Here is a 23,309-nt window from a genome sequence, read left to right on the forward strand (position 1 = left end):
AGGAAAAGCAACCCTTTATTTTAGAAAAATACCAGTGCCAAAAATCAATCCTTTAATACAACTACAGAAAATAAATCAGATTTTGGAAAAAATGTTGTAATTTTTATTGCCTCTGGAGCAATGACGTAGCAAGAGCCCACTGCTGTAATTTCTCCCCTGTCATATCCTTAAAATTATTCCCACCTGGGGTGTAAAGAGAGGAAACAAAAGGAAGTAGAAAATTCTATTTTTTTCATGAGATAATCCTGGGAAAGTGACCACTCAGGTTTCCATGTTTCTTGGCAATAATGATTTCAAAAAGGACAGCAATCTTTTGTTATTTTTTGCACAGTTGGAACACATGCTTCCAGATAACAGACATTTAAACTGCAATTTAAGAAGAGGAGCAAGACAGTTATCAATAGGTGTTCAGGAGTCCTCTCCTCTTAGGACTGCTGCATAGCTCAACACAGTGTGCTTCTAAACACACAGCTCAGATGCAAACCTCTTTGGAAATCCTAAAGGCAAGTAAGATCACCAGCAAAAAAGAAAAACAACAAACTGAAAGGAAAGAGAGCACAACTACTGTACCTTTACTTTGGGGAGGGTTCTGACTTCTGTCTCGGAGAACGTTAATCTGGTAGACAGCTCCATAAGGCTCAAAAAGTTCTTTTAACTCTTTTTCTGACCATGAACGGGGAATCTGTCCAACAAACATCTTAATGGCATCTGGGTCTGGTTGGTCTGAATGATCCAAAGCTCCATTCATCTTGTTAGCTGTGCCGTTACTAGGAAGTGGAAAAGGAGATTAAAAGGAGAAGGCAAGTTAGGAGACTACGCAGTTTTTGTGTGCTCTAGATGCAGAAGATGATGTCAATTGGCACAAAACAGGAAAAAAAAAAAAAATCAGTATTTAATTAATAGCATAAGTATTACGAACAAAACCAATGCGATTACATTTTTCATTGAGTCTGGTTTTCTCTGCAGGCTGCTGCTTAATATCACTATATAAGAAGAGAGCAGCACCACGCAAACAAGGACTTCTGCATTTTAAAGCAGAGGACAGTTGAAAATAAGTGCAGATTTCTCTCCATGGCTGTTGTAAACAGAACTGCAGTGAATTCTCACTGAACTGGCTACTGGCAGAAACAAGGCAGTGCGTGTGTGTGTGTGTTTTGTAATAAAGTCACATGAAAGGAATATGAAACACTTGGCAATCTGTCAGATGACTAATGCAAGATGCCAGCGATGAATTTGCAGATTGTGTGGAGCATCCATGTGTGCATCAAATTAGTATGATATTGCCTAGAATGGAAAACACTCCAGCTATGTGGCTGGTTGCTGCTGATTAGCTGCCTACGTTCTTTAAAAAGCAAAAGTAGTCTGGAGAGCTGCAGTTGAAAGTTTTTTGCACCCTGGCATAAAAAAACCCCAACAAACCAGCATTCAAAAAGAGTGGCAAAACTGACAACTTGGGAAAATTAAAATGCTGCTTCAAAAAGTTTTTCTCCCTGCAAAAGGACACCAAATTTTTGAAATTTTTCACACCCTGTAAATTGTTCCCCTGTCTGATCTCCAGATGCACATCTCAGTTCAAAACAACCACACACTTTTGCAAGGGAAAAGAACTTCGTAACAAAAAATAGCCTACCCTGTGATACAAATGACACATTATATAGTAAGAGCTGTACTTTTCCTAAACCAAATAATTTTAAGTCCTGAACAATACTGAATACAATACTGAATACTGTGTCCAGCTCTGGTGCCCCCAGCACAAGAAAGATGTGGACCTGTTGGAACGTGTCCAGAGAAGGGCCACGAAAATGATCTGAGGACAGGCTGAGGGAGCTGGGGCTGCTCAGCTGGGAGAAGGCTCTGGGGGGACCTCATAGTGACCTTCCAGTACCTGAAGGCACTACAGGAAAGCCGGGGAGGGGCTTTTTACAGGGGCTTGCAGTGAGAGGACAAGGGGTAATGGTTTTAAGTTGAAAGAAGAGAGATTTAGCTTAGAGATCAGGCATACATTTTTCAGTGTAAGGGTGGTGAGACACTGGAACAGGCTGCCTAGAGATGTTGTAGGGGCTCCATTCCTGGAGGACTTCAAGGGTAGGATGGATGGGGCTCTGAGCAGCCTGTTCTAGTGGAAGGTGTCCCTGCCTATGCAGGGGAGCTGGAACTTGATGATCTTTAAGGTCCCTTCCAACTAAAAAAATTCTGTGATTCTTCCAACAAAAAAATGTAAAAATGTAACAAAAAAGTAAAAATGCAAATCATTCTTGATAATTAAGGACAGTAATTTCAACTAAGTACTTGGCTAGAAATCCCGTTAATGATAATTTTTGGATGCTTCAGTTTCAAGAAAGAACACTAATGAGACATGACTTTTAGAGCATTTCCCCATCTTTCCACTGGGGAAAGGGGGGAAATGGCCTGTGTTCAGCAATGTTGAAAGCTGATCATTGCAGAATTCAGGCATCTCAGAGCCACCTGCTACTTACAAAAAAACTTGGCTTTAATTACAATTTCTCTGTTTGATGATTGTTCCAGAGAGAATGCCCACAGGAGGACTGGGAAGAGTACAAAATCTGCACAACCAGACAAAAGTCATTTTTCACATGTGAAAAAAAAATAATAAACTATGAAAGGTAAGAAAAAGGCGACCCTGTGTAATTCCCCTGTCTCACAGCTATAACCTGTGCAAAGACAAATTATGTAGTTCCATGTGTTTCATCTCCCTGAAAGCATAATTCACCTGAACACATTAATATGCCCATATTAACATTAGCGCTTTCCCTGCTTATGGCAAGAAGGTGAAAGTTTTATTAAAGGCACACTTTAAACCAACAACAAGAAGTTTGATCCTCACTCGTGAAGTGTCTTCAGCACAGACCAGCAGACAACAGGTTTTATTACACTCATTTATTAGTCAAAATTCCTACTGATTGTAGTGGGAGCCTTGCCTGAGTAAGAGTAGAGACTAAATTTTTGGTCCACCCTTTTATGTCCCATTTCATGCACAAATACGCTCTCTTTTCTTCCACAGGCTCTTAATTTTGAAGATGATCTACAGTTCACAAGTACATCTGAAGAAATGACAACTTCTCTAGGCCTTAGAATATGCGTTTTTCCAATACATACGTAACCTTAAGCCAAACCAAAGAAGCACCCTCCAAAAAATCTCCAAGAAACAGAAAACTTGACTGATTCACTTGAATTATACTCTACAGGAACAATTTTCAAGATTTCCATGGATCAGTAGGCACCTACATGACATTTACACCTCTAGCAAGTCACTTTATTTCTTTCCAATTCCTGTTCTTTATGCAAAACACAACCTGTTAAACAACATCCCTAGTATGGAGGTTGAAAAGTCCCCAACCTATGGCTTAAAATAAGTAAGGAAAATGCTTACATTTTATTTTATATGTTGGACCTGGAGAAAAGGTAGAAGCTCAGCTGTGCAGCTCCCAGCTTTGTCCTAGACTCTGTCAACTACTTACTTTCAGAAATTGGTTTATTCTTTCACTTTATTTATTCTCCATGTTGTTTACATTAAAAAATGAACTGTGCTCATTTTTAAATTATGTCCTTCATCTATTCTCTTTGTTGGGTCCCTTCTTTAAGAAATCCATACACAGCTGCTACTTCAGCTGAAAATTACAGGAAAGGTCATATTTAATAACAAATAGCAAGTTTATTCCTTTCCTTTTTCCTTTAGTAAAATCACCTTTACCACCAAGAGCACCACAATTTCCATTGCTAACAAGCCAATTTTTAGGACATCACAAAATCAAACAATTCCAAATCTTTTCTCAGGTTAATGACCCCATTAGCATCAAGCTCCTGCTTTGAGCTAAAGGTTTAGACACAAGCCAAGATCTCTTCTAATACCACAGAATTACTAAGCCCTTTCTTTACTTTGGTGGAACTGAAGCTGAATTACTCTGATCATATTCCTTAAATGCTTTATTGGATAAGGATGGTTTATTGGATAAAGATGGTTAAAGGCTCTGACTCTAGGTGTAGGCTACACTATGCTGTGACACAAAGCTCCAGGGGACAGGTCTTGCCACACGCTGCCTGAATTAACGTGGGTAAATCATTAAAACTTCTCTGGACCAAATTCCACCATCTGCTGACAGCTCTGCCAATCCACTGACTCCTGCAGATTTAGGAGAAAAGCAAGTGTAACCTCAAGGGGTTTCACTGAGCTGCCAACATGTTGGGAGGCTGATAGGTAAGTTCAGTCTGCAAGAGAGGGCCCTCCTTTCTACAAGCACAGCTGGGCTGCTTTCTAAATTGCATTTTTCTTTTACTTCAGTACAAACTAAGGCTCTTCAGCACCTTGGTGGAGGGATCCCACTCTCAGTGTTGGAGTTTTGAGGAGCACGTGACTACTGTTCCAGCAATGGCCCTTTCAGCAGCATCCTCACCCAGCTTTGGCAACCCAAACCATCACAGAATCACAGAATTACAGAATCACAGAATTTTTTGAGTTGGAAGAAGCCTTAAAGATCATTGAGTTCCAACTCCCCTGCATGGGTAGGGACACCTTCCACTAGATTCTGTGAATCTATGATTCTATGAAGATAATAATAGAAAAAACACCCTAATTTTATAGATTTTATGGATCTGATACCCTGCAGTTACACTGAGGAACCCAGGACATCTCCCTGACGGTTCAGTTGTCACAGAGCTTGTTGGGTCAACATAAGATCCAGCTGAGTATTCTTGATCCCTCACAAATAATCTCTGCTACAGATGAATTCCCTTATCCCCTTACCTCCTCCCAACCTTCACCCAATGGATATTACTGCTCTGTACTAAGACCTCTTAGTCACCAACAGCTGCAGGAGTTTCTGTTACTTCTCTTTGCCCACACAGGAACTCTCAAAGGAAGTGGCTCCTTCCTTCCCCCCATCTCTCCCCTCGCTGTACCCAAGAAATAGCAAGACAAAAGAGAAACCATGCATGAAACTGTGCAAGGGGAAGCAAAGCAATTCTTACAAAAGCTTAGGACTATTTATTTATTTCTTGAAAGCATGAGCTTACAGAGATGGCTGTGTCTAGGGGACACTAATGAGAATGAGATCCCTTGAGAATTACTGTCAGTACTCAAATGATGACATAGATTTAAAAAAAAAAGAAAAAAATCCACAACATTTAGATTATGTGGCTTGCTGTCTCTATACTGCAGCAATCCTTCCCTCCACGGCCAATTTAGCCCACTGGACTCAGGGGTGACCCAGCACATCATCTTCACTGACAAGGTGTCATCTATATTGTAGAGAGCAGCCCTAGGGCAGAGATTAAGCCACTAAGTCGCTGCCTGCTTGTGGTTGCTGCCAGAGCATCCTCTCTCCCAATTTGTGCCAATTTTCCTTCTAATAACCTAACTACCATTCCATCATTTCAGTGAGTTGACAGGGCCACTCCTTGAGGAGCTAGAGATTGTTCTAATATCACTACTGCTTAAGCAGGAGCACAGGAAAAACCTAGTAGATGCCTTCTCTGTCTCTCCCATTCATATCTGTAATTACAGCAAGACTGCTAAAAGCGAACTGACCACTAAGGAGAGAGGGGCAGACTGCAAAAACAAAGTCTGGATCAAAAGAGACTCTCTTAAATTCATCCCTGTTAAGAGCTTTGGCATTAATCCACGTTCATTTTCGTTAATGAACTAGGTGTCAAGCCAGGTGCTGAAAAACAGCTGTTAACGGGGACCAGATGAGACCCTTTTTTCAAATCTGTTTTTAATGCTGCCCAGAACCCTTCTCACTGTTCTGTTTTGGTTAATTCATGTCTCGTCCCTCACCCTATTTTAGTGGTTTTACCATTTTGCCGGGGAATTTGTCTTTTTCACATTCTATGGTATAAGACATCTGAAAGAGAACACTGACCTCCCTCTTAAAAGCCAACATAACAACAAGAACATGGTAACGAACAGGTTCCAAGTGTAAAGACTACTAAATCCACTCCAATACAGAAGCATTTACAGGCATCAGGGTTTTACAGTAATAAAATAAAAACATCCGAGCTGTGCAGTCGCTGCCAGGATATCACACAGGCTGACAAAAGGGACGACACCCGTTTGAAGGACTCCAACTGCTGTCAAGAGAGACAAACAAGCATCACCTTACCGTACTTGCAAGATCATAATTGCTGGTTTACGGGCAAATTTTATCTGGAAGGACCCAAAAGGGCTTTATAAACTCATTGTTTAGAGAGGAATGGCTTCATCGTAAGGTGACAGACGGCAGCTGTTTAATGACATGGAGCATTATCACACAACTATTTCAGCCAGGAAGGGTAGAACAATACCATACCCAATTGAAAACTGCAGGGGGTTGCGATTTATCGACACAGAATGTAATTACCTAAATTGGACTTTGGCCAGCAAAATAATGGCCAGAACCTCTGACAAACAAACAAACAAACAAAAAAACCACACAAAAAAAGAAGCTGTTCCATATTTTTAAGCTGTAAAAGACCAGGTCTCTGTGTTTTGGGTGATAAAAGTCATCTCCAGAAGATTCCTGGCCCATCAGCATTTTTCACAGAGTATTTGCTCAAAAGCAGCTCAAAGGAAAGATGAAGTTTCAAAAATCATTAACTGCTCGTGCTGTAGTATCTTGCAGAGTTTTTGACAGAACTATTAAATAATAATAATAATAATAATAATAATAATAATAATAATGATGTAACACATATTTGCAATAGCAGTTGGCAAATGAACCTGACATGATGCCCAAAGCAGCATACAGCAGGATGCTTGGTTCTATCCATGCATTAATGTCTACAAAATAATTTTCTCCAGGCTTCCCTGCACCCATCGGCGGGGCTGACAATTGAGTAGCTCTAAGACTTGCAAAGTTGCCATCCTGCTACACCTGAAGGCCAACTGCTGTTACAGGAGGGACTCAGAAACTCTAAGCTTGCAAAACATTCTCCCTTACTCCACCTTACAGATCCATAAAGCCTTTAACAAAGGGCTGAGCAATTCTTCATCCATCCAGCAGAGAGCAACCGCTCTTGCACTCACGCACACGTATCAACTACATGAACAATCCTGATGGGTTTCAATGTCTGACATCCAATGCTCAGACTTTATTCTCCTCAGTAGCTAATAATAATACTCAAGTGCTCATGTAAGCAATGAATGGTGAAGGCAAAGTTTTTTTTCTTTTTGTTGCCTCCATGTTGGCAGAAATTATCTGTAAAAGCGTATTTCTTAAGACAATGGAATCCCTTTTACTGCCCTGATAATTTAAAATTCACATTAATTTTTTCACATGAAATAAGTGATTAGCTGTTGCTCAGTTTTGCTAACTCTTTTGCATATTATATCATACAAACTGTGGCAAACCATTGCTACTCTAGGGGACTCTTGTTTTCTGATTAATCCCAAATTTAGTACATGTGATCACTTCAATGCCTTAAATGCAAATTTTAGGTAAGATAAGGAGGTAGCATCCTCTCACAGAGGAAAAAAGACTTAAAAATCTGGAAAACCCCCCACACTTTTCCTACCTTGAAAAATGTTTGGATGGAGAATACATTTGGGCTGGGAAAAGGAGCAGCAGAGGGAACTTGCCTTTCAAACAGGTAGGTCAGACTGCATGAATTTGGGAAAATACTTAATAAAACACACACTAGAGAAATATCAGAAGAGAGCCAAGTACATCCACAATAAAACACATTAATTTTTAGTGCTATAGATGCAGATTCCTCATTAGTATCACAGGAAGAAATCAAGGATACAAAAGAAAGTCACAATAAGAGCTGTGTTAAAATGCAATTACCCTTTCAGCTTGTGGTGCACACTGGAGCATATAGATTCCCTTGTGCCAAGGATTCTTGGCTACCTAAAATTAGCCCTCAGAGTTCTGCTCACCAAAGCAAACCTAGCTGCAACCTCCCCCAGGTTCATTGCTAAACATTCACCTCCAGAGGCTGGTGGTTCTTCACATGCTCAGCCCTGATGATCCTGCAGCACCTCCATTACAAACCAGTTTGATTTAAGGCTGGGGTTTCAACATAAACCCTGGATACTCCTTGTATTACATGTTAAAAAAAACTACTAAATGATGTTATTTTACTATCCTGCTTTTGGTAATGCTCCCTAGAGGCAAGCAACAGTAACTTTGCAAAAGCTTTGTACATCTGCTACATCACACCTTCAAAAAAACCCTTACATTCAAACACATCTTTAAGAAAAAAAGATGTGCAATGTGCCTCAGACCATCTCAGCTTCTGCAGCTGGTGTGTGGACCTGTTTTTTATCAAATAAATTATTTTTTAAAACATGCAGTAGTGCTTAATGATGTGTATGTGCTGTACACAGACATGAGTGGAGTAACTCATACCAGTTAAAATATATGTAAACAAGAGAATTAATGAGTGCAGAGGGGGTTTTTTAAAGTCCTCTGTTTTGGAAACCAATTAAATATCATTGCTAGTCCATCCAATAGTAGAAGCAAACAATTAAACACACCATCTGTACAGATCTGAATGAAGTAGCATCTTTTTGTTTATGCTGATAAAAATTACAATGGCCTATTTTTAGTATCTTTTACGATTTGTTTACACCAGCCTATAGATTTTACTAAACTGAAACTAGTGGAAGCTCAACAGCCAGTGACAGATACCTGCCCTTCACCACCTGAAGAAAGCCAACCTCACCCCACCTCAACCCTTACTCTGAATTTGTTTCCTCTCTTGTTCAAATATGGATGAAGATAACCAATTTCTGGGGATACACAATGAGAATTACTAAAAAAAGTGCTTGGAGATCTGAACTAAGAGGTTCTGCATTAACTCCCAGCCTTGTTCTTCCAGTGTCTCCTGTAGGCTTTGGGAATTAATTAATTCAAGGCTGGATGAGATCTGCCAAGCAATCATGTTCTGCAACATAAAACTCAGCTTAGGCAACCACCCAATAAGTAATTTTTGCTTTCTGGACATTTCTGTACATTAAGCCCTCAAACACGACCAGGTCTGTCATTATCAGGTATAAGGTAGGTCTATTTCTAACTCCACACAGCAGGAGAAAAGTTATCACAAGAGTTAAGACATCTGATAAATACCTAAGTCATTAATTTTAAAAATCTGTTTTCTGTTGGCCAACTCCCATATGGGCATCTGCACATCTGGTTTAGACCTGAAGAGCTTAGCATTAACAAAAGCTTCTACTTTGTATTTTTTCTGTCTCTAAACTAATCTCCATTATGGCAGGAAGAGATCCCTGGCAGATCACCACAAGTATAATACTCATGAGCAACGACTGCAACTTACTATTCCAATCTTGTGGTCCTCACCAACTTTTTTCTTTGTAGTCTCTTTGGGGCAGAGTATGTCTTTTTGCATAAATATCTGTGTGATGTCTACAAGGGGCCCAAATTGCAAAGGGATTGCGTCTGCATTACTGTAAGATGGACAATCACATGAGAAAATGCTCATGCTCTTGCACATTATTTTACAGTTTTGGAGCACTGAATGATACAATTTTTCACATGAAGTTGAGTCTAAAGTAGCTGACTGCTCAGTATTAATGGTGTGGATTATTAATGCCTTGCTTTACTGATTACACATATTTGCAATGAAGCACAGTTCTTTCTGTGTGGCAGGAAACATTTATCGGTGTTACTTAAAAAAAAAAAAAAAGAGCATTTGATTACACCCAAATGCTTATATATTTGTGACATGTCAACAGCTGAATTAGAATAGTACCACGCTTTTAAAATTCAAGACATGTAGGACCATCTGTTTTCTTGTCAACAACCTCAGTCTCTCTCTCCATATTCCAAACACTTACTGCTTCAAATTCACAAAGTTGTTACTCAATTCCCTTCTTCCTTTGTCCGAAAACCCCTCCAAAGGCAGTAATGAACACTTAAAAAAACATTTTTATTTTTTTTTACTTGATAATCAATGAAGTGACTATTTCAGAAAGTTTTATGTCCAGGCTGGCAGTTTTCTGCAAGTTACAAGGTTTGCATGGACTTGCCTAGTTTATGGTAAACTGTGTCCTGCAGCTGGGGCTAGGGGGATGGATGGCATGGGAAAGGTGTCCTCCAAACATTTGTTTTCAAACAGCCATTTCTGTGTGCTAAAGTCAATCAGCTAGTGCAAGAAGTAATTTATAGTCCAACTTATTTCAAGACCAGGGCCCACCTGCATACACACACACTCAGACCAGCTCCCAGCTGAGCTTCACAAAGCACAGGGAGGTATTTTGACAGGGTCCAAAAGCTTATGTCCAAAGAGAGGGAGGCCAACAGCTCGTGCCTGACATGGCTGCTTCTCCTTAAACAGCTTCCTTAAAAAGGGAATGGAAGATCACAGCACTGATCGTATTAAAGGCACAGGCAATTTTGGTTAGTTGCACTGATTTATGTGAGATCTCAAATACACAATTAAAGCACACTGTGACATTCAATTTTCTTACTTAAAATGAAATGTCCTATCAAGCTCACCCATGCTCCCTCCTTTTACACATCTGAATGTAAGAAAAGATTATTGTCCAAAGTGTGATGCAATTGTAATTTTAACAAGTTGAGCATCGTTACAGCAAAAATCCCCCTCAGCTGATTTTATTTTTTAAACCATTTCTTTATTTTTTTGACACCACAGCTGGCATATAGAATACAGATGATCATTTGTTTATATATCTGTCTAAATGCCTTTTCCAAACACAGCCAGATGGAGCCTTTCAAAATCAAATTAATTTCAGATTAATTCACTCTGGACTCACTCCAGTTTCATGACTCTATGCTTTGAGGCACCATCTAAATTGATTTAGAGTCACGAACGTAGAGAGCTCAAGTCCTTAGGTAGAGAAAAAAAAGATCCTTTTTGCATACTGAAAGAGTCAGCAAATCAAAAGAGTCCATGACTGTAAGTTTTTGGCTGCTTAAAAAAAAAACCCAAACCAACCTAAGAATGCAATAGCCTATATAGGGCCAAAATAATATATAAAAAAACTTTGTATTTCATCCCAGAAGAATCACTCTAGAACTATAAACAAATGTAGCCTGCAAACACTGTGGGCTTGCACACTGTCAGTCCTCTATGGATGCCTTTATTATCTCACTTGTTTCAATTGCAATTTGGGTTTCCATGGAGATGTAACAGTCAACTCTGGAAAATTATAAGATAAATGTCAGGCAGTGATAACGGTGTTAATGAAGCTTCATTGACAAGCAGAACTGTGCTTCAAATAATAGGCCTATTTCCATTAGCATATGTATAACCTGGCCAGAAAAGAAGAAAGAAAAAAAATCCCAACAAGAGGGAAAGACAATATTAAAAAACAAAAATGAAATTGTGTACTTAGAAGATATGAGACAGACAACAAAATTCTGTATCTATGTGAAATGATGAATTCCTAACAAGCAGAAGAGATGTGGGTTGGAAATTTAATTGCCTGATTCCTCTTGAAATTTTTGCACTCAGCTATCACGCTGAACAAGCACTTTGCTGACACACGCAGACACACTTTTGCATGGGGTGACTCTTGTTTCCTTCCAACGCGAGGCTAGAAGGATTTGCTTCACAAGGCACTTTAAAGCTTGCTATTTTACAATGTGCAGATACAGCTGCAGTGAGCTCTGAGAAAGATGCAGACCTCAGTGAAAACACTAATGGCGTGTACACAAACACAGCCCACACTACGAGAGCTCTCGGGTATCTACGGGCCAGATGAAGGTGGCCAGTCAGGCCAACACGTCTTGCTATGTGACGAGTTTAACGTGATACCACTGGGGCGAAAACTGTGAGCACTTCAGACTACAGCATGGTGTGATCTTGACCTGCTTCAGTGCTAACTCAGCCTGTAGAATTCATGGAGAGGCTGCCAGTCATCTGTGAAGAACTGCAACCAACTTTTTACTTTCCATGCATGGAAAGGTTTTGGTGAGCCGGAGGTCAAAAAGGTGACAAAGATTATTTCTGCAGCATTTCACTTGGGGAGGGTGGACTTCCACCAGCAGCCTGGAAAGGAGTTTGGTTACTCCAGTATTTGAAGTTTCATTTTGCCAGTCTGCCAAAACCGAAAAGTAGTAGGGCAGGAGTAGGGCAATCCCACCCCAGAGGACTACAGGGCAAGTTTTGCAAGTAGGTAAAATGTGCTAAGATGTTCAGTTGCCTGTTCATTAGGTGATATTGCCTCTGGCTGGAGAACAAAGAGGTGCTAGAGATTGTTCCCATCTCTTCTCACCCTACTGTTTGGCCTTGGGAATTTTAGTTCCTTGTCTGTCCTTGTAACTCTTTCAGGTAGAGTCAATCCTCCTGTAGAGTGTCTTGGAAAATAGGGTTCTGGTATTAGCCAAGCATTACGGAGGCTACAGATAAAATAATGAAACTGAAAACCAGGATCAGACTTGGTTTAGTGGTAGAGGAGGGTGAAACCTTAAAAATACAAGCAAAGAAAGAAGAAAAGCTTTATCCTTCTCAAGGCTTGAGGGTAAAGTATCAGGGCACGCAAAACTTTGGGAATTGCAGGAAAGCTCTCAAATGTTACTGGGATGAATAACCTTAGGAAATTAGCTCACCTGAACATCTGCACGCAGGGCAGGGAACAAGCAGACTTCACTATTTAAATAAAAAATATAGCAGGGATGTGGGGTTGTGGCAGAGTTTTTGTGCTCTTTTTCTCCTCCTCTCCACAGAACACCTCTGTTCCTCCTACCTCTACTTAATTCTGCTTGTCTAGTAAAGGAAAACATGAATGCTGTCTGGGAAAAACTTCCCAGTTCTTCAGAAAGGAGTAATCTTTGTCCAGCCAGGTTCATGGGGGCAGAAAAGAGAACTGAAAGTGCCCAGTCTTTCTGTATAGCAGACCTCAGCTCTAATTAGATTGCTGGACAACAACAGAATCAACAGAGGGTTTGTTTTTTTCCTTCAAGTTGTATTACAGGGAAGCTTAAACAAAATCCAGAAGTTTCCCTTTTCTGACTCTCTTTTAACTACTACTGAATATAAGATACCAGAAAATTCTAAGTACCTTATTAGATTGCTAATAAAATGTCAATAGTTAGAAAGTTATTTTCCTCAGTGACTTTCAACACACTTATAATTCATTGTATTGTTTTTGGGGGAGGGGGAAAACGCCCCTAACCTATTACTACTGGTATTTGATTCTACATTACAGCACATGTGCTCCTAGCAGCTTCATGGAAGACAGAATCATGGGTTAGGCTGGAGCCTGGCTTCAGCTTCTTGTGGGCAAGTCCTTCATGCTATGACTAGCACCAAATGGTGGTAAAACCAGATTCCACCAGATGTACCACTATCAACACACACAACCACGACCTGTACATTACAGAAGAGAAACTGGTTGTGAAGCCAGAGTAGTAAGCAATTTTTAATGAAAACACCACACTGCATGCTAGATGGAAAGCTCTGCCCTGTGCGCTTGGTGAAACGGGCCACGTTATCTCCATTTCACACTTGTTGAAGTCTCTAAATCCCATTGCAATGTGTGTTCTAAGTTCTTCGAAGAAGTATTCACTTTCCTTTGTATTTTGGGTTACCAACAGTTACACTTTTCCATTTGAAGAGAGAGCAGTTATATAAAAAGCTAAGTAGCGCTGGCATACATGTAGACAACAACAAATCTGAGTCTTTAAAGTAAGTTCTCATTATTTTGTTTAGCTTACTTTTATTATTGCAATTCTGTTATTTTGCTCCGTTGGTTACACTGTTCTTTTGATGCTCACAAGAAAACAAACAACTACATGGAATTAGGAAAGGAGCAGCTCCCCCTTTAAAAGCACCATTCAAAGAAACAAAAAAACCTCAGAAAATTTGGTTTAAATTTTCCTTTTAAACATACCATGCAAAATCTCCACAAAACCACACCCTAATGCACACACTTCCCAAGTCACATGGCAGTAATTTATGGGGATGCTTCTGACTTCAGAAGACACTTCTGACAGACAGACAGATCTCCATCTTCTCATTGTGAGTTCTCAGGGTGCTCTGCACAAACACAGCACTGGGAGAACAGCAGAGCCCTGCCACTCAGAACCTGTTTGCCAAAGCAACAGGAAAACACATCTTGAAAAGCTGCCAAAAACCATATTTTTAAAATCACAGTAAATACTTGCAATATGAGAAATTTAAAACTATGAGAGAATTTCTTAACTACATTTTGGACAAAAGCTTATCCTAGTGGATTATTATTTGCTCTGGAGGTTTTATTCACAAGCAAAAATGAATCCAGGTCCTGGCACTTTTGCAAAAGAAATAGGAAAGGAGGAAAAGGGAAAAAAGCAGGAATATCATCTATGTCCCTTTGAGCATTCCATGATAAAAGAATTATAGAACTGTCAGAGTTGGAAGGGACCTCTAGAGATCATCTAGTCCAACTCTGCTGCTACAGCAGGATCACACAGAGCACATTACTCAGGACTGCATTCAGGTGGGTCTTGAATATCTCCAGAGAAGGGGACTTCACAGCCTCCCTGGGCAGCCTGATGTATAAAGCCTCTTAACTTCAATAGCGTCATGCAACAGAAAAGGTAGTTAAACACTTGTGGATATATTTTTAAGCTCCCTGTAACATACTCGACCTGCGGAAACTTGGCCAGCTCAGGTTTGGTTTGGCTGTCAGCAGGAGTGTGAAAAGCAGTGTGATTCATAGAAATCTCTGTCATCACCCCATAGGGTTAATTTCTTTCCTTCTTTTTTCTCTTTACCTTCTCCCCCTGGAAGTGGAAAGCTCTTATTTGTGATGAAAAGTCTTTGGAAAGCTGGAGGATTAGTAAGTAACACCATGTGGTTCCCTAAGATCTCCAATCCTCTTCCAACTGTTTTTCCATAACCCCTCCCTCTACAGTCATTGGCATTTTTGCTCAACAGATGGAACTAGGAAAAAAACCTGCCCCAGGGTATGTGGAGGAACCTGGGTGCTAATGATTGGAGAACACAGAATTGAAGCTCACAGGTCACAATTGCTTGATACAGGAAACAGAGGGGAATCCAAGCATCAAATATGGGATTTTAATAACATATAAATTTATTTTAATGATTTGAAGACTAAACCTGCTGAGCCTGTCGCTTTAAAAAAGAGATGCAGAGAGAAAACAAAGGCCTGAATTTTCATTCTGACTGCTACCACTGGAGAATTGTGGTGCTCATTTTGGTTTAACACAGGGGAGGGTATCTGTGCCTCACACCCACACAGTCACTCATGATAGACAGTGACCCTCTGGGCAGCAGGTCAGCTATGAACACCAGACGTGAAGCTTTACTCAAGCAATTTCAAGTTCATTGAGAGGGGTATTACTTACAGATTATTTTAAGGCACATCCGTGTTCTTGTTATAGCCATCCTTCAGAGAAGTCAAAATCTGACAGAAGAACAAAACTGGGAAGTGTTTCTAATGGCAAAGAGCAGAAGACTATGCAATAAAGAAACCTGTTTCTCAGCTACATTCTGTCATAAGTCTCTTCCTTTTACTGTGTTTATCTCCCTTACCTTTGAATTGGTATGTTATGTTCCCATCCCAATGAACTACTCTGAAACATTCCAAGGAAGCACTATATAAATGTTGAACTGTTATGTTATTAAGGCCAGAAACACCCTTTCATGGTACTCTTTTTTTTTTTTTTTTAAACTTCATGCAATTCTGATTTGTCTTTTAAAAGCAGTATTTGAAAATTATACAGAAGAAAAGAACTTTCCAAAGCCACTATTATTATTGGCATAGCAGGAGCATCTCCGAGATCCAAAACAATGCTGGCTGCTTTTTAAGTAGCAGACCTAATTTTATTGGTAAGCCCAGATGTTTTCTCACTCTTTTCATGTATTAGGAATCATGACACACTCTCAGAGTATTTTAATAGGTGGTTAAGAAAAACAGGGGAGAAGGGGACATAGCAGGTCTAAATTCACTTGGCCTACCAAGTCAGCATTTTTTTTTCTACTGTTTTCTACTTATCATCTTCATTAAGGAGCCCAAGATCTCGAACACTTCTTTACCTCTCTGTGCTTCCATCTTTCCATGACTGGACTGAACGTCAACACAGTTGATTAAAACAATTAATGCTTTACTAAGAGGGGTCAGAGAATTTGGGGGTTAACATGAAGACATTAGTGGACAGATTTGGAACATATTCCCTGAAGTTTCAAGGTGGAAGGGAATGCTAATCTGATGCACTAGCTCATATCTCACATTACTCCATATTTTCCAGTCACTTATCCACTAAATCCTCTGCTATCCTTTTTTATTTAATTTGATGATGCATTCTGGGACAGAGTTGTATTAGGCTGAGATGCTAATTAAAACTACTTTGAAATATTAGCAGCTATATAACATTTGACTGCTATAAGAAAAATAGTTGGGATATGAAAATTCATATTAGCTTTTACATAAAATAGATTATTACTTAATAAATTCTAATCACCTAGGGCATTTTTATGAACAACAGGGATTAACAAATATAATGTATACATTTGTATGTGAAACAAAGAGAAAAATCAAGCCTGACAGAGTATTTTTTGCTTTCACAACACACAGACAGCTCACACGGAAAAGGAAACAGATTAAAAGAAGCTTTCCCATAGCTGTATGGAGCTCTAAGAAGCTCAGAGTCAGCAGCAGCAGCACACTTACAACTGCAGTGTACGCACCCCTGACAGCTAAATCAAAACTATACATCCTCCAGGAGCCATTTAGTCTAAATCACAGCTTGTGATTTCTCAACTTACATGGTCAATGGGTCTGCATTTCTTAAAAATGGGAATATCAGTGTAGGTGTCATTGTGACTTTAGAACTGTTTCACTAGCTCTGTTCGATGAGTGCTGCAAAAATGTACACAAAGCTTTACAAATGACCTCATTTTTACCAGGAAAGGACAGCTCAGCTGTGTTCTGCATTTTTCTGAACTGAAAGGAAGGCCCCACAGCCAAACTGTCGTATCTAATCATTGTGTCGCTTGAGTGTGTTTAGAACAAACAACTTTTTTTATTTTTTGTAAATAAAGAGCTGTGGAGCAATTGTTGTATTTGGAGAGCAGGAGCTGCCTTTCCTATCACGTAACCAAGACACAGGAACAGCAAGTTTTGCCCAGTTTGATGAATGAGCCTTATAAGGATAAATTTTCACCTCATTAATGATCTGAGCTGATTATTCCCTCTCACCCCACCTTTTCCTTTTAGGTCATGGATGAAATGTGACCCATTTTCCTTGAATGCTTTCCTACCATCTATTTTTCCCATTAGAGTAGAAAGCCAGTTGCTAAGGACACATTACAAAGCAACCATGCAACCACTAAGTACCTGCCCCTAAACACACACACACACACACACAGACTTTTCTTCTCCCCTGCCTTTAAGGTGTTTCTTCCCCTCCCAGCATCTACTCTGAACGAGATCCTGCTTTACATTCAGGAAAGCTAACAACAAAACTGCTTATAAGGACAAGCTTAGCACGAGAATAGGATTTTCTAATGACTACAGAGACTCCTGGAGCCCTTCATATTTAAAAAAATATAAAGGCAGCAGTCTTGGTTTTTAATTACTCCTAATTCTAAATCTCATGGCCTTAAACACAATGGCTCTTTCAACTCAGAAAAAAAATGACACTAATCAGTAACAGAGTCCCCTGTGCAACCTGCTAGTCCTCTGATGCTATTGCAATGTTTGCACTGGTATGATTTTTCAAGGTTGACCAATGAGTCAGCAAAGCCAAGATGACTTAAAAGCATTAAATCATGCAACTAAAATGGCTTTTTCACATACAGAGCTGGATGGATTGCAATTAGCAAGGGGAATCAGTACAAGGCAAATATTGTAAGAGCAGAGAGAGACAAATAGGGAATTAAGGGAGATGGTGTTCATTTTGGAACAAATGAGCCCCAGATGTCAAGGTATTTGTGGTTTACTACAGCCCCTCTAGCCAGCCAGGTAAGGAATGTAATTTAAAAGCATTCAATTACAGTTGCTGAGGCTCAAAAGAAACAAAATGGAGATTTAATTAATTTGCTCTACTTCCCTCTCAGTAGCCTACCATTATTCCTACTTGGTGCAAAGTCCTGTGAAATGGAAGACTTGTGTCATTCCACAAGCCTTTCTAAGAAAATCCTTCTCCTTGGCATTTGTAAAAGAAAATATGTCATTCCAAGTGTTCCACTGAAAAATTAAACACGAGGATGTAACACTGCAACTACTTGGATTTCCCTGACCGTTTCTGCTTTCCCTGTCATTTAGTACACTTCCTGGTTGTATTGTGCAACACCTTGGTGTTGCTTTCCATAACCAATACCTCAGCTGCTTCAGTTATTTCAAGTACACCGTGTGATTAAATGCCTCATGTATATAGATTCACATTTAAATGACAGTTACGGAGTGGACAAGATTGAGGATTAGCTCACAACCCACCTTCCTACTTTGTAACACCCACTATTTTCCCACAGCACAGCTACACCATGCGTTCTCCTCACTCGTGCACGGATGTCAGAAATCATCTCTGCAATGGGATTTTCCAGTTAGCAGGATGTACATCAGAGCTGAAATGCACCACTGACACTACGGAAAGATTAGAGTCACCAGCATCCAAACAAAATGAACTGTAAATACAACTGCTGTTGAACTATCAATGCACAAACTAAACATGGGTTTCTAGCAGTGGCAGTCTAAGTAACAGCCTCCTGAAAAACAACAACAAAAAGAACAATAAAATGCTGTTGATTGTAAGAGTTCAGACACTAAAATCTCCAATTTTGGATTAAAGGCTTTCACTGAAAAACAGATTTTTACTTTCAATGATGACTGAGCTTCCCACGAGAAAGAAGATCCTGACATGTGGCCAAGGCTTCTAGGCACCTTGAAGAGAAAGTGCACTGAGCTCCTTAGTTGTGCACTGAAAGCATGGATGAGGTTCCTAGGAGGAATTCAAGGGACAAGGCATCATTTGTCAATCTGAGGCAGGCAACTAAACCTGTTTTTCTGGACATTCACGTAACTTTCTACAAGTTTGACCACATTTTCTTCTTTACACTACCCCCCATTTCTCTACTCCCCTTTATATTCAGTGTTTTTCCTACCATTCATTTCAGTTTTCCCCAATACATCTTTTATTTACATTTAGCTCATTTGCTCTTCACTAAACTCATGATTCCACCAAAAATACACCAAATATATAAAAATAAGGAAGGCAATAATGATAGCTGGCCTTCACTACTGCTTCATTCCTGGACAGTGTTCCAAAAGCAGAGTGACTGACAGCAAATTCAAAGCATTTGAACATTAACTACTACCATCATGTGTTATAATTTTTGAACCTTGTCTGGATTCCCAACAGTTCTTCTTCAGTCTAAATAACTATTGCACAAAAATAAATGTGCTGTACACTCTTGATCTCTTTTTCCCTTTACTGTTTTGGTGAAATTGCTTTTAAGCACCTGTGATTATCTAGCTACCACTGCCTGTTGCTCCTTTGCTTAACTTTGTGACAAGAAACACAGGTCAGACACAGGAAAAGATCATCTTATTCTTCAGTCATTCCAGAAGCCCAGGCAGGGCTGTCCTCTGGGATGCACTGGCTATCTGCTAACTTGATGAATTCTGAAAGACACTCCACTTCCATTTCCCCCAGCCCCCAACAATGGCTAAGCTCCCACTAGAGCTCCTGTGCAGAACAAAGTAGGGACAGCTAGGCATCAGTTTTCCTTCTCTCTTATAATCTGGAAAAAGAGATGTTGGGCAGCAGTATCCAATGCTCCATTTTGCTGTTTAGTGCCTTGCATCATCATTCCAGTGGTATATTCCATCAGTGACTGTTTTCCACAGGTTGACATGGCGAGCCAGGTTACAATGCAGTGAAGAATACCCATTACTGTAAATTAAAATCCTTAAACAAATCACCAACAGTGAAACAATCTCTGCTTCAATTACGTGGTTAGGTAGCACATCAAGTCTGTTCTTGCTTTGGCCAGAAATACTGAAGCCATGATTGATCTAATCTGTAATCATGTTGTTTATTTCAAATCAGAGATAATATAAAAAATGTAACAGTGTGTATGTACATGTACATAGTACCACTGCACAGATTCAAAAGGAACTCTATTTTATCTTTGCTGCTTTGCATTTTAACCTTGTTTCTTCCCTTTTATGGGCTATGGTAAATACAATATTTGCTTTTAGAGTTTGGACTCTCCAGGGATTATAGAGGAAAAGTACTTAACACAGAGATTATCTTTCTGGTGTTGCACTGTACAAATGAAAATTGTTGCATTAATGGCCCTATACAGTCATATTCAAACACCATTAAGTACCTCTCCAGAAAAAAGGAGGAATAGGAGTGATGAACTCCAGCATAGTTCTTCTTGGACTTGCAAGTACATTTGTGTTTCTCCCTCCCTCAACACACAAAGGATTCCCTGTGAAGTAATTTTCAGCCTTTATTTTTCTTTCAGTAACACTTTGCAGTCTGTAGAGTAGCAAAAAATATTAATACTATTCAACTGAGGAAGCACAGACACATGCAACAGGCAATTTTCTGACCTTGCAAGGTCTACACAATTGCTACAAAATCTTCCTCTGAAATTCTGCCCAAATATGGATTTACATCTTCAGCTCAAACCAGAACCCAACATTACCCCTACAAACCCTAACCTTGGGTGAGTCTGCTTTGGGTTTAAAGGCATGGAACACACTGCTATCAAACAAACCAAAACTCAAACTGCATTCTGTTATATGTTCCTCTTCCTTCCTGGGTTTAGGATTTATTTTTAGTTGCTTTAAATCAGTATAGGTCAGACGTATATCTGCTAATGAGTATTGGTAATTAAGGTTTCAAACCACACAGCAGCATTCCAACTTTCATGTTGCTGGTATCTCTCTACATCTGTGTATGTTTTCAGAGTAATTTGCAAGAGTCCTATTTGATGCAATTCCAATAAGTTCTTCAAGGCTCAAGTTACTGGTGAGAGCTCAAAATATCACTAAGCATAGATTTTTCATGTCAGATTTTTGCCTCTTTTATTCTTTGAAAACCTTTGCAGTCGTCCTGTATATTACATTTTCACTCATCACAAAAAATTAGAAAGGTATATCCTCAGACTGTAACTTCCAGGATTTTGTATTTTGGAGATGGAATGGAGAACATAAAATCCTATTAATAATAATAAAGTTTTGATTATTATTTGAGTGTTTAAAAATACCACAGCAAGAACATTTACCTGTGCTGAAGAAGCTTGATTAGAAAGCTTGGCAAAACTTATTGGGAAAGCTGTAATCATAGTTCAGTTACTTTTGGGAAAACTCAGCATATCTCAATTTTCCCTCCTGTAAATGGGGAATGTTGTTGAGCTTTGTCAAGTACTTTAAAAGGGCAAGCGAAAAAATTGGGAGTCTTACAGGAACAGAAAATGTGATGGAATGTAGCAAGAAATGCACTCCTTTCCCATAGGTTTCAGTAAGTAGTTCATAGGAATTGGACAAGCCTCTGTTCCAACATAATTTCATTTGTATGTGTCTGCTCCTGCCTGCACAGTGTAGAAAATAAAGAAGGAAGGAAAAAAAGCCTCAGCGTGATCCTGAAATTAATTTTCATGATAAGAGCAATTGAGTCCATCTACCAAGGTACTTATAATTACATTACACTGTTCCTTGGAAGAAAAACGGGCAGCTATATTCTAAGAAAATATTAACCCTGTCAGCCCAATCACAAATCACTACGTGTAATGTATTCCTCCTTTTATTAACACCCACAAGGTGCCCATTAGAGGCACCTTCACTGCTATCCTAAATCACTTCTAATTACCAGACTAGCAAAAACACGACGGAAATGTTATTTCATGTCCTCAAATGAAAGGCTCTTTGCTGTCCAAAAGACATGTCAGCACTGGATGATTTAGTCCGTGATTTTGTTTACTGCCTTCAACTTTCATTAGTGTTAAAAGCACTAAGATTGTTTCCCTGACTGCTGAAATTTCCTAGGAGAGGAAAACCACAGAGATGCTGAACTCTCCTCTGCCTGCATTGGGCCAGAGAAGCAAAAAGGTCCTGGGGTGGGATGCAGGGTGCAGCCACCCATGCCTTTGCTCGTTCAGGTTGTGTTATCACAGCACTGGCTTCCCAGGGCAGGGAGGAGGAAAGGGACAGGATCTGGGCCTGGTTCCCCAAGGGAGCCTGCTGTGACCTGCTCCTGCCACTTTGCCTGTCCCCCTAGTCAGGTTTGGTTCATACTCTAGGCTTTCCATTCTTTCCACATTCCTGCCATCCCACAGCAAAAGAAGCAGTAGCTTTAAATACATGATGTACCTGCACTGATTATTTCACTCCTGCTAAGCTGTCTCATTCAGGTTTTTGTGTTCTTCTAAAAAGTGACTGAAATAAACACATGGTCATTTTTTAGTAAAACGTATTGTTCCCTGATTTTAGCTTTAAGCTTCTGACTAAGCTTTTAAAAAACACTAGGAGCATTTCACAGGAGTAAAACCTTCCGGCTGAAGAAAACAACTGTTTCCTAAAATGCCAGTCAACATAAGGTTTATACATGTTTAATCCCATTCAGACACATATTAATATCCTCTCAAAACAAAACAAAGCAGCAAAATATGTCAACAACATATTACTAAGAAGAGGGAATTAAAATAATTAATCTGGTATTTCACTCTGAGAATTTCTGTATGCAAGGGCATGACAAGCCCCTGAGCATCCTGACCTTATCAGATGTGCTCTGAGCTAGGGATTGGAGCAGATGATCCCAGAGGTCCAAACTGACATTACTCTATGGTCTAGACCTCAGCACCCAGAAGAAAATTTGCTAGAACTTGAGGAAATGCTTTAGGAAATAGAGTATATTTATCATAGAATCATATAACCATTTGGGTTGGAAGGGACCTTAAAGATCATCTAGATCCAAACCCCTTAGTGGAACACCCTCCAGTTGACCAGGTTGCTCCAAGCCCCATCCAATCTGGTCTTGAACATTTCTAGGGATGGGCATTCACAACCTCCCTGGGCAACCTGTTCCAGTGTCTCACCACCCTCACAGGAAAGAATTTCTTCCTAATGTCTAAGCTAAATCTACTCTCTTCCAGTTTAAAACCATTACCCGTTGTCCTATCCCTACATGCGCTTACAGTCCCTCCCCAGCTTTCCTGTAGGCTCCCTTTAGGTACTGGAAAGTGGATGGAGGTCTCCCCAGAGCCTTCTCATCTCCAGGCTGAACAACCCCAACTGTCTCAGCCTGTCTTCACAGCAGAGGTGCTCCAGCCCCCTGATCATCTTCATGGTCCTCCTCTGGCCTTCCTCCTTGGAGGAAATTGGTATTTTTTCAATACGACTTGATATAAATTTGTCTTTCTAATAGCATTTA

At 39.8% G+C, this 23,309-nt stretch overlaps 1 protein-coding gene across 8 annotated transcripts in view; it reads right to left on the reverse strand.

Annotated features, from left to right (window-relative positions):
* Positions 1-23,309, reverse strand: part of CELF2 (CUGBP Elav-like family member 2) — a 377,540-nt gene that overhangs the window by 129,045 nt on the left and 225,186 nt on the right. For 7 of the 8 annotated variants that reach the window (XM_051635638.1, XM_051635627.1, XM_051635617.1 and 4 more), the window contains one exon: positions 571-767. In XM_051635638.1, coding sequence (XP_051491598.1) covers positions 571-767 — 197 coding nt within the window. Of the gene's footprint in view, positions 1-570; positions 768-936; positions 1,106-23,309 lie in introns of those variants that run through there. The other variant, XM_051635662.1, reaches the window with a different exon arrangement.

Source organism: Apus apus, chromosome 1 (assembly GCF_020740795.1).
Source record: "Apus apus isolate bApuApu2 chromosome 1, bApuApu2.pri.cur, whole genome shotgun sequence".
NCBI lineage: Eukaryota > Metazoa > Chordata > Aves > Apodiformes > Apodidae > Apus > Apus apus.